General features: G+C 42.8%; 1 protein-coding gene and 1 long non-coding RNA gene across 2 annotated transcripts; both read right to left on the reverse strand.

The window, feature by feature from the left end:
- Positions 1 to 1,615: 1,615 nt before the first annotated feature.
- LOC134132813 (uncharacterized) lies at positions 1,616 to 4,303 on the reverse strand. Its single transcript, XR_009956992.1, has 3 exons — positions 4,145 to 4,303; positions 2,770 to 2,859; positions 1,616 to 2,242 (listed from the first exon to the last, which is right to left on the reverse strand). It is a non-coding gene; the product is annotated as an uncharacterized LOC134132813 (long non-coding RNA).
- Positions 4,304 to 4,971: 668 nt separating this feature from the next.
- On the reverse strand, positions 4,972 to 9,952 carry atp6ap2 (ATPase H+ transporting accessory protein 2). Its single transcript, XM_037488746.2, has 9 exons — positions 9,807 to 9,952; positions 7,993 to 8,123; positions 7,659 to 7,787; positions 7,452 to 7,547; positions 7,222 to 7,359; positions 6,848 to 6,901; positions 6,607 to 6,756; positions 6,383 to 6,502; positions 4,972 to 5,837 (listed from the first exon to the last, which is right to left on the reverse strand). Exons 1-9 carry the CDS (start codon positions 9,880 to 9,882, stop codon positions 5,643 to 5,645), a joined length of 1,089 nt encoding a protein of 362 aa, XP_037344643.1. The 5' UTR covers positions 9,883 to 9,952; the 3' UTR covers positions 4,972 to 5,642.
- Between the last annotated feature and the right edge of the window lie 5,224 nt (positions 9,953 to 15,176).

Below are 15,176 nucleotides of genomic sequence, written 5' to 3' on the forward strand. Positions count from 1 at the left end.
GTGATATTCTAATGAGTGATGTCATAGATCTATATAATCTACAACATACTATTATGTCAAATCATCATTGTGATTCATGACCATTCTTTGGGATTAGCATGGACGCTACATTTGTGCGTTATACATTTTATTGATCATTTATTTTAGAAAATGTAAATGTAAGACATGTTACCGTATAGAGAAGTTAATTTATTTATCCTGCAAGAGGAAATTATTTCACTGCAGCAGCATTTATATACACAAAATATTGTCTAACTCAAAGCATTCACCATTTTATATACAGCGGGTGAAATAAGTATTGAACACGTCAACATTTTTCTCTGGAAATATATTTCCATATATTTCAGTCTTCAAATCTTGAAGGTTCAGTGGACCTCTATGAATCTTGATCTTCAGGTCTTTCCATAGAGTTTCAATGGGATTTAAGTCAGGTGATTGGCTGGGCCATTCTAGCAGCTTTATTTTCTTTTTTTGAAACCAGTTGAGAGTTTCCTTGGCTATGGGGTCATTGTTTTGCTGAAATGTCCACCCTCATTTTATCCTTATCATCTTGGTGGATGGCAGCAGATTTCTGTTAGGAATGTCTCTGTCAATTTGCCCTTTCATCCTTCCATCAATTATGTGAAGTTTGCCAGTACCATTTGCTGAAAAGCAGCCCCCACACCATGATGTTCTCCAAACTTCACTGCGGGTATGGTGTTTTTAGGGTGATGTGCAGTGCCATTTCTCCTCCAAACAGAGCGTGTATTATGGCATCCAAACAGTTCAATTTTGCTCTCATCTGACCACACTACATTCTCCCAGTATCTCACTGGCTTTTCCAGACGTTGGGCCGCAAACTTTAAACAACCATTAACATGCTTTTTTTTCAGCAGTTGAGTCTTGCGTGGTGAGCGTGCATACAGGCCATGGCGGTGGAGTGCATTAGTTACGGTTTTCTTTGAGACAACAGTACCTGATAATTGCAGTTCTTTTTGAAGCTCTCCACAAGTGGTCCTTGTGCCTATAACCAATGCCATCATTGTGTTTTGTGGACGTGTCTTGTGTGACACGTTGGCAATGAGACCTTTTTGTAGGCCATCAGTTGGGACTGAACCAGCTGATATTAATTTGCACTGACAAGGGTCTGGATTGTTTTTTAATTACTGATTACTTTTTGCACCTCCCTTTCTTCATGTGTTCAATACTTTTTCCCTGTGTCATTTCACATTATTACACATAACTTTCTTTCTGAACTTCTTTGTTTTGGTTTCTTTGTATGTATGTATTACTTGGGTTGTTACCAACATCTGGTGAAAATTTCATGTCAATAGCTCCTTTGGAAAAATATGGTGACATGTTCAATACTTATTTCACCTGCTTTAAATAGATGTTTTTCTTTTTCGTGTTTAATAAGTAGACTTTTCGTGAAGGACAACATTCAACATATCATAGCAGGAAATAGTACAGGTGTTATTAGTATGATTAATGGTGGCTGAACCCGATTAGCTGTTCCCTGCTGTTGCCATCAATAATATTCCTTTTTCAAACCTGAATTTCCTACTTTGGCAAATCAAAGTTTCTTTGAGATTACACTCAACCTAAAAAAATTATGACTCAGACATGTGAACAAAGACATCAGCCATGTAGCAACGCTCTTATATTATTATGTATTTATTGATACAGCAACAGAAACATCAGGCGAGCTCGGCCCCCAGAAGGAGGTTGGTGAGCCTGCCTTCAAACACTGCAGTACCACATACATTTAATAACACGGATGTGTCCATTACATTCAGGTGCCGTGTGGCCCATCAAAGGCAAACGAGTCAACAATAGTGTTATTCGTCTTTTTCTTCCGGAAAGTGAAAGCTGGGCGTGAATATGTGTCGGTAAGAGCTAGACGTTGTCCCCTGGGAGCAGCATGGACACAGGAAAACAGTGACATTAGGGTCTTGATGAGTTTGTTTGGAAGATTTTAGTTTGAACAACTTAAAGTTGACCGTTGCATCTAAATGATTCTGTGTGTACTGAGAATTTTCTGCGTCATTCAAAGTAAATACTGTATACAAAGATGAGGAATTCTATTTTCCTATTGCAGTGACCGTCTCCAGTGTCCAGGGTCTTTAACGTCAGGAGCCACAATTCTGCCCAGCTGTCTTTGAGGGGCCCCTCGAGCCCTGCGCCCCGCTGACATCTTTCGGAGCTGGAATCAGAGCCACAAACGGGGCGCCTCCGCCCAACCCATCCTCCGCTTTCATTTCAGCTAAGTAGAATAGAGAAAGCCATGTTATTCAGAGACATGTCCAGAATAACATTTTTAATTCACCTAAGCTCATGGCTCAGAATAGAACTTCTTTATTTGCATTGTACATAATGCAACAAAATGAGAAGCTCAACTGCTGATCAGTGAGATAAAAAAATGATGAGGAAAACATCACAGAATAACTCCAAAGCTACTTCAGCGATCCAACATCCACAGCCAACAACACAGGTGCTAAAATAAAAAGTCAAGTTAATAACTACAAGGTAATTTTGCAGAAAAAGCAGAAATATGCGCTAGTGAGGGACATTATTGCACTAGCATGAATGTATTTATGGCATTCGAGTAATTGTGATTGCCAAGATCCAGCAGGATTGCAGTGGAAAAGACAGTGATCATATCTTCATCCCTTCAGGAGATAATGGTTAGATAACTTTAAAACCAAGAGTGAATTAATGATGATATACAGTTATCTGTAAATTCATTACACAAAAGGTTTATTCCTCTCTTAAACTTTGCAGAAGTCTTACCACTAGCTCTACGTGGTGTGATTTTGGGCTTCTCCAGCTGCTCTCCAGCAGCGATGGAAGCCCTTATCTTCCGGACCACATAGGAGCTAGCTGGGATGGGAAGCAAAACCAGTTATAAAAATATACACTTTAGATAATCGTAATGGTAGCATACAAGTCTTACAGAATCATCAGGAATACCTCCTTTAAATAAACTTCACATAAACATATATTTATTCTTGAAAGAAGTACTTACACTTAAATAAAATAACCCATTCTGCATTGTTATGTTCTAAATGAAGAAACTCCGGACGAACAGAGGATATCTTTGATCGAAAGAGTTAAAATAAAATTCAATAAAGAATACGATAAAATATTCAACCGCAAATAATTCATTCAAAATGGGTTGAGTTAGAGCAATAGAATATCAGTATAGAAACATACCAACTGGCCAACTTTTATTACTAATTACTACCTATTACTAATCATTTAGAATGGTAGTTGCCTTACTGTCTCAACTGGTAAAGGGGGTGACTAAGCAAGATCATATCCTAACTTTATATACTTAATCGATAATTAATTTATTGTTCATGTTTTGTTGGATTAAATATAAGTATCATGAAATACTTTGAATACTGAATGTAAGGGGGAGAGTTCGGTAAAGTTAGCAAAGTATTCACAGATTCAGACTTCACTATTTAATAGCTCGTCAGCGAAACGACGTTAAAACACGAACGACACCTCCCTCCGAACACTGCGGTCATGTGGACCGGATATCAAAAAGATAGCCATACGTCACGTAGATAGCCATACGTCACGTAGATAGCCATACGTCATGTAGAGAGCCATACGTCATGTAGAGAGCCATACGTCATGTAGAGAGCCATACGTCATGTAGAGAGCCATACGTCACGCCCAGGGTCAGGTAGAGTGAGCAAGTATCCGTAGAACGTTTACAGCGCATATCTTAAGTCATAATTTCGACTTTCTAACCCTTCCTTTTTTGTGGCAAAAGTATGCTTCTATAGTAGAGCGTTACAGATCGATAGATCACAATCAGTTATCTTTATTAGATCAGAATCAGCTTTATTCTTCATGTCTACGCATACGTTTTGGTCTCAACAGTATATTTAATAAACTGGAATATATAAGAAATGAAACAAGGACAACACAACATAGATATAGAACAACTAACGTTACATATGTTATATATATAATTATATATATGAACATGTAACAGATCAATCGATTGATAGATAAAGATAACGTTACATAACTAGTAACTTAATGTCACAGATAACCCTTATATATATCATATCAACAGCAGCCTTTCTCTTCGGTGTGGGCTTTATCAACTAACGTTTAATAAGTAAAAGCACAACAGTAGAGTACCTACCTTTTATTATCAATCAGACCATGGTTCTTCGTCCTTATTTTAATTCTTTGGTGAGAAATTCTCCTGCGTCGAGTTTCGATGGTCCTCAGCGTTATTTCCGGTAATACCAAAGTTGTGTTACAAAAGCTTCACTGTGAAAGGGGCGGGACGTGGAGCTCTCAACTCTACTGTGATTGGCTGAGCTGTTAACATAGATTGGAAACTTCCCCGATACAAAATACATTTTAAAAGTCAATAGAATAGTTAGAAACACTTTATTTTACACGTCGATGTTAAAGTTAGTGTACATTAGATATGCATGTTGTGCCTTTTTCTCTGTGTGCATTGCTAACCTAATCTAAGTTAAATTACGGGGAAAATAATCGTGACTGATTAGGCATTGGTATATTTCATTGTGGCAGGTTGAGCTTTTTACAACTGCCATGATTTAATTGAACTACTTTTATTTTTAGTTATTTTGCATAGGCCTAAATCTAGTCTAATATAGTTTGGTAGTTTAGTCGAATGGTTCCCGGTCCTAAAATTGAGCTTCAAAAAAGGCGGGTCACAATCAAATCTGAGGAGACGTAAAATGAAAAATGGGTCCAAAAAGAAATAGGAGGGAATCTTGGCTTACCATTAGTTTTTTTTAGATGAAACCATTTAAGTTTACAGGACAACATCTTTGGTGTAACTGCAGACAAGTTATGCACTAAAACATGATATTAAACTACACTACACAAGCCAAAAAGGGAAGAGGAAATTATTAATTTCCAAGTTAATGTAAAACATTACAACTTTGATTCATTCTTTAATTAATGAAATAAAATACACTGCTACCATTAAAATAGGGTGATACATGTAATAATTTATTGCAATTTACAGAGCTTGTCCAATCGTTACAACATAATGATCAATTATTCATGTAATCTATTAAGCATTTAGCATTTGGAATGGCAGCAGGGTGGAAACCTACCAGAACTAAATACTGCCCACATCTTTTTCACAATAAGAGTGCAGCAGTTTCTCATACAGTTGCATTTGTATATTCCATATATACACACACACAAATTTAAATTAGCATGAAACATTTCACACAGCAAGACAAGCACAACAATTTCGCAGAGGAACCACTTTTTTTTATACATTACCATTTTTTAACAATAAAAATACAGTTGCAATCACCAGGTAAACAAATGAAACATAGTGAGGGATTCGAGTCTTAAAGAAGGAGGTGAGCAGAGGTTGAAGGGAGGAAGTGTGAATGGGTTCAGTGCATGTATCAGTAGCGAAGGATATCAATCCACTTAATGTAAGTAACAGTTAACGGCCGTTACTGTAATGTTGATATTCTTTTGTCCGTTATCCTGCACTCCCATTTTAAACAAAGTGAACAAATTACGCTCCTTCCTCCCATCAAGCGGTCACACTTTGTATTTCACTAAACGAGACCTCACACCAAAAACAAACATTCACTGCAGGGACCGTAGGGAACAACCGGAGTGCTGGCAGTCAGGACTCAGTCCATCCTGATCTTCTGGTTGGTCATCCTGTAGATGATGCTGTCGTACCCTGGGTCCATGTTCCAAAGGTTGTAGGCGACGACGATGACGGCGAGGGCCAGAGCGATCATCAGCCACAGCACAATGTTGAAGACCACGGCATACTGGAAGTTGTACTTGTAGGCCAGGTTGTAGGGGCTGCCAGGGTTACTCTGCAAACGTAAACACCAAAGTTAAAGAACCTTTGCTATGCCAGACGTCCACACAGCATATATGGAGTTCCCTTTTCACTAGAAAGGACGATCAAGGCGTTCATTGGTTCCACAACCATGGAGTAAAAACAGAAAAAAAAGCAAATAAGAAAGAAATAAACTTTATTAACAAATGCCTATTTCCAGTTGCCCACGTGCAATAGCAGGGCCGTGAGAACAGCTCTCCTAAATGATGTACTGCCGTTCTTGATGCTGACATTTACATCTGTGCTTTGATGCTGACATTTACATCTGTGCTTTGACTGCTATGACATGATGCTAAAATGTGTGATCGGATTCTTAAAGAACCGCCCTGAAATATTCATTACCTTAACAGATAACTGTTATAATGTTCAGGTTTTCTGATCGATTTTACAAAGGTGTTGATTCAACTTTATTCTGCAGGCGAAAATGTAGAGCACTATAAATATTTTGCTAACCATTTCATGATGCTATACAAATCTTCATTAATGCCTGGAGTCATTAAACTTTAGTTTTGCACTCACAATCTGTTTGGATTCCAGGATCGAGCGGGACTTCCTGGTCAAAGGAGCCTGAAAGGACTTGACTGTAACAACTTCCACCACAGCGCTGTTGCCATAGAGACTGTACACATCCTCCCCAAACTACAGTGAAAAAAAAAAAAAAAAAAGTATTGTTATGTAGAGAGATTAAGTTGGAAACTAAAAAAAATGTTGGTAAATGAGGCCTATTGAGACCGTCTCCTTACCTTCTGCAGGACAGAGGCCAGAATGGCAGAGGCATCGCGGTACTGGGGAGAGTCCTTGCCGTAGAGCTTGCTGAGCTCCTCCAGACCAGACAACTCCAAAGAGTACAAGTCTGGTGAGTGGTCCTTGGCCAAATGTCTGTGTCTCTGCAGCTACAACAGTGGAGGTGGCAGAGACACCTGAGCCGCTATGCAAGAACTATCCTCATTTTCAAACTGATTTTGGCCGATCCCGATCACTTACCAGAGCTGTGATGTCGTGCAGCACCTGGACCTCAGACAGGAAGAGCAAATCAGCCTAGAATGCACAAACCGTTCAAAGGGTAAGAGGCAGAACAGAGTTTCAGTGGACCTCTTGATCCATTTCAAGGACTTAACAATCTCAATCAGATAAATCTGTTCAATTTGCAGAAATACCCACAAACAAAAAAAAACAAACAGAAAAGGTATGATGACATTTTATTTCGTGTGTCAACGGTGAATACTGTGTATACTGCGTCTGCCTGAGAATATGGATTCGACACCATCTTCTGGAGGTAGAGTGACGGTGGCCTTCATGCAGGCTGTCACACGTTTGTCTGTAAAATGCACATGTAAAAGAATGTTTGACCAACAGACCTCTGCATTCCTGCTGAGGGAGTTGAGCGGCAGGGAGGCCAAAACAGAGCCATCCTGGGACAAACGGGCACGGATCTGCTGCAGGGTAACGGGTAGGTCCTCAAACACAGCATTGGCCTTTCCCAGCATATACAACCTCTGAGAGAAACAACATAAGTATTAATCCTCTTTTAAAAGTCATGGCACAGATGTCGCCTATGCTTCTTTTGGTCTCAATGTATTGGCATTACCTCCTCACTGGGGGCCAACTGCAGCACCACAGGCGTGTCCTCAGCAAACAGAGAGTGTACCGTCTCCGCGACACTATCCAAAGTGAAGGGTACCGGCTGCAGGCGAGAAGAAGACCCATTGACTTACTGAGGCAAATTCCATTGCATACTTTGGTCATATTTGACGCACAAAACACAATCAAGCTGCCACAGTCCTTATTGGCTCACATTCTCCAAGGGATAGGAGGCCACCCTCTGAGGTAGGGCCAGATTATCCGTGCCTCTCACCACCACCAGGACGTTGGCGCGAGGACGCTGGAACAACGGGCCAGCCTTGAGGCCCGGCCACGTCAGGTCCTGTGCAAATGAACACACATCGGAACCTATGGTGAGCTTTGACATAGTTGCTTATTTATGTTTTTGGAAAAAAACAATATTATTCATTAGAAGTGGGGTTTCTGGACAAATATGAGTACCATTAAGTCTCGCTTAGCTAAATCTTTACTTATCGGAGTATAAAAGACAACTCAAATGGTGGAGCATTGAACCAATCACAACACACCTCTTGAACAGAGAAGCCCATGGTTAAAGCCACCAGGTCAGGGATCTTTTCTCCGGAGACGGGCCAATCTCCATTCTGGAAGGACACAAAATCTGGAGACTGCAGGATCGTAAAACTGTCTCCATGTACACCTGTGAGAAAAAAAATAGAGGAATGTGAGTCCAGTACAACACCTGGCATATTAAGACTTGTAGCAGTACATATACTTCCAAAGGTTCAGCATTCAACCATACCACCATAATCCCACAACAACTCATCTGTGAACTTGACCAGCTGGGGCTCAACACCTGGCTGCTGGACCTCAGTGAGAGGAAGCAGTATGTGTCGGCAAAAACACCTTGTGCAGCTTCCCACTGAGCACAGGAGCCCCTCAAGGCTGTGTGCTCAGCCCACTGCTCTTCACCTTGCTGACCCACAAATGCACAACAGCACCCATCACACGGTCGAGTTGGCAGACGACACAACTCTGGTGGGTCTCATCACCAAAGATGATGAGACCCATTATAGGAAGGAGGTCAGCCTTCTGTCCACATGGATAGAGGCAATAACCTCCTTCTTGAACAACAGCAAGAACAAGGAGATTGTTGTTGACTTCCGGAGAGGCCGCACTCAACACCCACCACTGACCAACAATGGTGATGATATAGAGAGTGAGCAAATTCCTAGCGGTGGACATCAGTGAGGACCTCTGGTGGACAGTCAACACAATATCACTGTTAAAGACAGCCCAGACGCACCTCTACTTCCTCCGCAAACTAAAGAAGGCAACCCCCCCCCCCCCAATCTATCATGTGCATAATGATGTACATACATATTTCTGCTTCTTCATATTACACCATAACCTTTGCTGATGTTAACACTGTGCTTTTTCTCACATTTGGAATGATATGTGGCATTTGTTTTTGAATATCCTTGAAACACAATTTTAGCCGTTTTTATGGTCTTTCTGTTCGTTTGCGTCAAATCTTTTGCCAACTGACATTCTGGGAGTTTGGATGCTCAAAAAATATACATACAGACATGGAAAAAACTGAGATGTAATCAAACAAATTACATTTTCTAGCATAAAGTGCCTTAAGTCATGAATTGATTTAAACATTTTAGGTAGCGGACAAAAAACAATGCAGACCATGTTACAGACCACTGACTGGCCATGACGTCCCATGCCGCATATAAGTGACCTTATATAAATTAACAAAGAGCAGCACAGCCTGACTGGACCTCAAGGGTCACAGTGGAGACGAACCAGTGACGTCACCGCGTCCCGGGTGTAGGCCGACTCGTGACAGAACTGACGAGTGTTAAAGAGGAACTGGCAGGCTAGAGCCGGTCACGTGATAGAAGTCTTGTGTGGGTTAGTAACCAGCAACAAGGAAGCAGACAAAAGGACGTTTCCTTCCATGTTTAAGACCACCAATAATGTGTCATAGGCAATAAACATTCTACCACGCGCGTCTCGCGTTTACATTTTACAAATACGTTAAGTGTTAGCATCGAGCTAAAATGATGATGCTCTATCATTTATCTCCCCCGACGGTTAGAAGCTCGAGGCGATCAAATGACCCGACACTACAAGCACAGTACTATTTACACATTCCTAGTGATTGACGCGAAACAGCCGCATGACGTCACGTCACCTGAAATAAGGATTAACAGTTGTCAGCAAGCTAATGTCAGACGACGATGTTACGAATGTTCCAACAGAGGTTGTCCTTCGCAAACACTGAATACGTGACGCTTCGATGTTATATTTTTCAAAGGGAAAAATTCCATTAAAACACGTGATCAGTTTTCCATCGTTCCACATTTCTTACCGGTAGAGGCAAGTAAGCAGAGGGAAAACGCGGCGGATAATACAGCCACCATCCTTCGCCAGTCTGTCAGCGACATCTTTCTTCTTGGTGCAGCAGTGATCAGGTGACCTGACGTCAAGATACCGCAAAGCACGATGGGATTATATCCGTCTCAAAATACTACAAAATAAATACAATGTAAGAGTCGGTTGGTCTTCTTTGTTCCAAGTACAATCCCAACATTCAACGAAATAAAAAGTAGTGCGTGTGAAAATAAAGTAGGGGACTAAACTTTAAATCACGCTCTTAGGCATTTTTATTTTTAAATATTGAATGACTTTTTCTCCGAGCATGGGGGTCCCTGATACCACATCAATCATAAAATGTATTTCCCCCCAGCTACATTTTGGTTTGAAGCCTCAGGGCACTAAAACACCAAAGTTTTCTTTTGCAAATATAATCTGTGGAATAAGTAAAATAAGCAATGTATGATTTTAGAAAGAGTTCATTTTGACAACTTTAACCAGAGATGGATCCAAACAATGACAATTAGAAAATATCAAATGGCTAAAACCGTATGTACTAAATCTACAAAGGAAACATGTACATTAATTTAAATAAACACTCAATCAACCCAAAAATCTGTGTGTGTGTGTGTGTGTGTGTGTGTGTGTGTCTGTAATTGTGTTTAGTGTGTTTGAGTTTGTGTGGGTTAGGGTTTAAATAGTGACAAAGAACACATTTCTTATTTTGTTATTCTGTCTGTGTGTATTATATTTTTATTTTATTTAAGCAGGTTAGATGTGTTAGTGGCACTCACCCATGCAGCTTCGCAGCCTGAAAAGAAAACGTCACCCCAGGAGAAAGGATCACACCCACTTTGGGCCCTCATTTGATTGCACACGGCCATATCTGGTGAAAACATCATTTTTATGAGTAGGATGCTAAAAGGAAGTTTATTGCCTGAGGACAACATTATGCCGTGGACTAGGGTTAATGTTGCTGCTAAAGTGAGGCTAATTTGTATTGCTTTAATTGCTACCACACACTTGCTAGCCTTGTGCAACATTCACATTACCATGTAATATAGTCCTGGTGATTTAAAGAAGATGTTATCATTTCAACAATGTCCATTTATAAATGGTTCTTATAGGTCCAATGACATGCTGCTGTGCAGCAGAGAGGGGTCTTGAGGTTGAAATTGGCCATCGTGCTCCTCCTGCCTCAGGGTACGACTCTCTGACTTCAGTGTTTGACCTGAGGTCTGCCAGGCTGAGTTCTTAATGCTTCCAACATAAAGGTAGATGTTAAGATTGTCCCGCAGCCTGATGATGATTTCGGTCTGCTTTCTCCAGAGTGTTCTCCAGGGGGCTATTCATGGCCCGAGGGGCAGGATTGCCCATGTCCCTCTTTAAAGCTCTATTGTCAGTTGGTGGATCAACCAAGGATTTTTTGGCCCGACTCTTGGCCGCCTGCCAGACATCTCTTAACACCCCCACTCTGCAGATAGAGGGCACCTGGGAATTCAGCTTGGATTGTATCTGCTTTGTGTTGTTCCCCTCAGGTTTTTTAAGCTCAACCAGATCTGTGTGTGTGTGTGTGTGTGTGTGTGTGTGTGTGTGTGTGTGTGTGTGTGTGTGTGTGTGTGTGTGTGTGTGAGTGTGAGTGTGTACACACTTAACCGCTAATTTAGAGCCATCTGCAGACCTCCCCCCCCCTCCAGATCTTCAGTGCCTGATTTAGACATGTTAGTGTAAGAAAAGATTAAACGCTGATCTATTCACTGAAGGCATGTTCAGGATGTGATGCAGACCATCGTCGGATTGGTCTACTGAGGGGCTTTGGGCTCCCACTTTGCATGTTACTCCTACTGTCTTTACTTAGTCAATGTACCTAGTCAACTGGAGTTATTTGGATGCATCAGGTGAGATCAGGGTCTGGACAAATGAAATTTAATCACCAAATGACCATGCATTCCGTGGAGACTATTGTGTATTGAGAGGATTCAGCTGTAATAATGTGTGATGATGCTTTTATACTAGATTTGATTTTTTAAAACTTTACAAAGTGCATTTGGGATTAACTTTTGGGGTTAACTAAACATTATATGTTATTTTAATAAAGCTTTCCATGTTTGAATGTGACCTGAATGTTAGTCTTTCTGATCTTATTTGAACTCCCTATCAGGGAACTCGAGCTGCGTGGAAACGCTGTTGGAACGCCCTGCGTGACCACGTCATGAAGCACGTGTGAAATCTAACAAATGGCAAGCTGGTACGTCATAGGCGGGCGACGCCAGGACCGGGAAGCTATAAAGGTACCCGAAGCACAAGCCCATTCATCTCTGTGCCTTCATCAAGTGCGTGTGATTTCAACGATGGCTCAGTTGCAACATTTCGTGCAGTGTGCTCCCCCTTGCACCCGTTTTATTACGGGCAAGGACTCGCACACTTTGTGTGTGGTCTGCTTGGGCTTAGAGCACGCTCAGCTAGCCCTTGAGGGGGCTGTAGGGACTGCGAGCGCCTTTCTTAGCGCACGCGTCTCTCCCGTCAAGCGCTCTTTGATGCGGACGGCTCCATGAAGCGCTCCATGAATCCTTCCTCCTCGACGCCCCTCTCTCCCTATCATCCCTCTTCGGGGGCGCTATTAATGCGGTGGTGGACAGGTTCCACATTGAGAGGCGGCAGGCTGCGGCGCTCGACAGGTTCCTCCCCCGCCGACGCCACGCCCCCGGGTGTCGGGGTTTCACCGCACTCCCCGGTGCTCCCATTCTCCCGGTACTCTCCAGGAGTCAGGCTGCACGGCCGGCCCCATCAAGCGCGAGCCCGAGGGCCATTCGCTCCCTCCAAGGAGGGTTCCGGATCTACTAGACCAGCGCTTCCCTGCAAGTGCGCTATTACAGGGCGCTGTGTCTGCAGGCTGGTACCCCTGAGAGAGAGTCTGGGAGAGTGGCGAGCCCTCCCCAATGTATCTCAATGGGTCCTGCGTACAATCGACAGGGGCTACGCCATCCAGTTCAAGAGGCAGCCGCCTCGATTCACAGTGGTGAACCCCCAGCAGGTTCTGTTAATGGAGCAGGAGGTGCAGGCGCTGCTGCAGAAGGGAGCTATAGAATGAGTTCTACCTCCATGCAGGGAGTCGGGCTATTACAGCCGCTACTTCATTGTTCCAAAGAAGGATGGGGGTTTGCGTCCGATCCACGCCGGTTGAACCGCGCAGTCGCGAAGTTGAGCTTCAAAATGCTCACACTAAAAACAGATCGCGTCACAGATCAGGTCCGAGGACTGGTTTATTACGATAGATCTCAAGGACGCCTACTTCCATGTACCCATCCTCCCACAACACAGGAAGTTCCTTAGGTCTGCTTTTGGGGACAAAGCTTACCAGTACCGGGTTCTTCCGTTCGGCCTAGCCCTCTCACCCCGTACGTTTACCAAGTGCGTGAACGCAGCTCTGGCACCATTGCGTCTCCAGGGCATCCGCATTTTGAACTACATCAACGACTGGTTTATTTTAGCGCCATCCGAGCGACTGGCTGCCCAACATCGAGATGTTGTGCTCGCCCACATCAACCGTCGGGGGCTGAGACTCAACGCCAGGAAGAGTGTACTGTCCCCACTGCAAAGGACCACCTTCCTGGGCGTGATTTGGGATTCAACCATGATGCGGGCACGTCTGTGACACGTCTGACACACTGTCCTCTGTGGTTCTCCCTGACGGATCTGATGGTGCAGGCGTGGCCGAGGTCACCCCCGCCCGAAGCTATGGAAACTATGGCCGTGGCCCCTGAGGGGGCCCGCTTCTTAGAATCCGGTCTCTCGACCAAGGTCGTGGAGACCATCCTCCACTTCAGAGCCCCCGCTACAAGGAGGGGGGGGGGGGTGGCGTTTACTCTGCGATCTCCTTAAACTGTCTCTGCTCTGCTCACTGAAGTAAAACATTACGTGGACAATAAATATCAGAGCCAAGAGCAGCGAGTGTAGTCAACTACTGCTGCTAACACATCCCGTCAGACCAGGATTATTTATTTATATTCGTTAATGAACTTTTCTCCTCTTGCTACTTACTGTGAAGATCTACGTACTTCCGGTTACGGTTCGTATTTTCATTTTATGGTAAAAACCATTAAAAAAATTAACGGAGTAAAAAGTTGTTGGTATGGTTTTTTACGGTAAAAGGGACGATGATAAAGTACACAACCAAAGTTGACACAAGCGGTATGTAATACAGACTGTGAGGCGAGCTTTCGCAGGCCTGCGAATGCACGACAACACACGGAGAGTGCATTGTGGGATTTGTAGTATTATGATGATGCGTGCGATATACCGGTGGGCCAGCTCTAATAGTAAATATATTTGATCATGCGGGCCAACGATAATTCATTCACGGGCCAGATATGGCCCGCGGGCCATGAGTTTGACACATGTGGCCTAGAGGCAGAGTTCACCTTGCGACTGGTCGTCGGTCCCATTTACACACCCGTGGGCGATCATTTAACCTATACTGCATGTCTTTGGACTGGGTGGGAGAGACCCCACACAGGCACAGGGAGGACATGCAGATTCCACCTTCTTGCCGAGATGCATCAGTTGTAACGACCACACCCCTGTGCAGCCGATACCACTGAGTCATTCCACGCAGAATGGCCGATCCATTATTTTCCTTCACAGTGTTCTACATTGTGTTTTGCCCTTTTAAGCTGCTCTTTCGTCTTCCTTTGATACGTCAAATTTTTTAAACTCACTAAATCACCTTTTTTCCTCTTTTTTGGTTGTGGGTAATGTCAGTATGGGGTCCAACGTGTGCATTGTATTGGTAGAAAAAATCTTTGACAGTTTCTTTTAACAGAATGAATGACCTCACCAATTGAACCTCACACTGCTATTATTTTGACCATGCCACTTTCAATTTCAGCAGCATGCATGTCAAGGCACAAGGAAACATGTTTTCTTACTGCAGAAGGGTTTATTTTTCCAAACGATTCTCAATGAAGAACATTCACTAAAACAATGAATGGACGACTAGAGCACCAATTTAAAGACAACATAACGGTTCTATAGCCTATGGTCTAGCACTGCAAAGACTCCCCCTCAATTGTCCTCCCACCCAACACATAGCCCAAATTTGCATGTTACTCCTACTGTCTTTACTTAGTCAATGTACCCAGTCACCTGGAGTTATTTGGATGCCCCAAACGGTCTAGAATAACATTGGAGACATGCAGTTTGCAATGAATCTACAGAAATTATTCAAGATAAGAGATGCACATTCGTTCAAACGAGATCATAAGATAGCTGTTATTTTTCAAATAATATAATTTGTCCTTTTTGATAGAGCATCTTCAATAACAAATACATTTGGAATGGATAAACCAGCTGTAATATAATATCT

This window comes from Pungitius pungitius, chromosome 10 (assembly GCF_949316345.1).
Source record: "Pungitius pungitius chromosome 10, fPunPun2.1, whole genome shotgun sequence".
Lineage (NCBI taxonomy): Eukaryota > Metazoa > Chordata > Actinopteri > Perciformes > Gasterosteidae > Pungitius > Pungitius pungitius.

Coding starts and splice junctions, on each gene's coding strand:
- atp6ap2 (XM_037488746.2), bottom strand. CDS start 9,882: ATGTCGCTGACAGACTGGCGAAGGATGGTGGCTGTATTATCCGCCGCG. Junction 7,360..7,451: donor AGTTGGCCCCCAGTGAGGAG/GTAATGCCAATA, acceptor TGTTTCTCTCAG/AGGTTGTATATGCTGGGAAA. Junction 6,902..7,221: donor CCCTCAGCAGGAATGCAGAG/GTCTGTTGGTCA, acceptor TGTGCATTCTAG/GCTGATTTGCTCTTCCTGTC.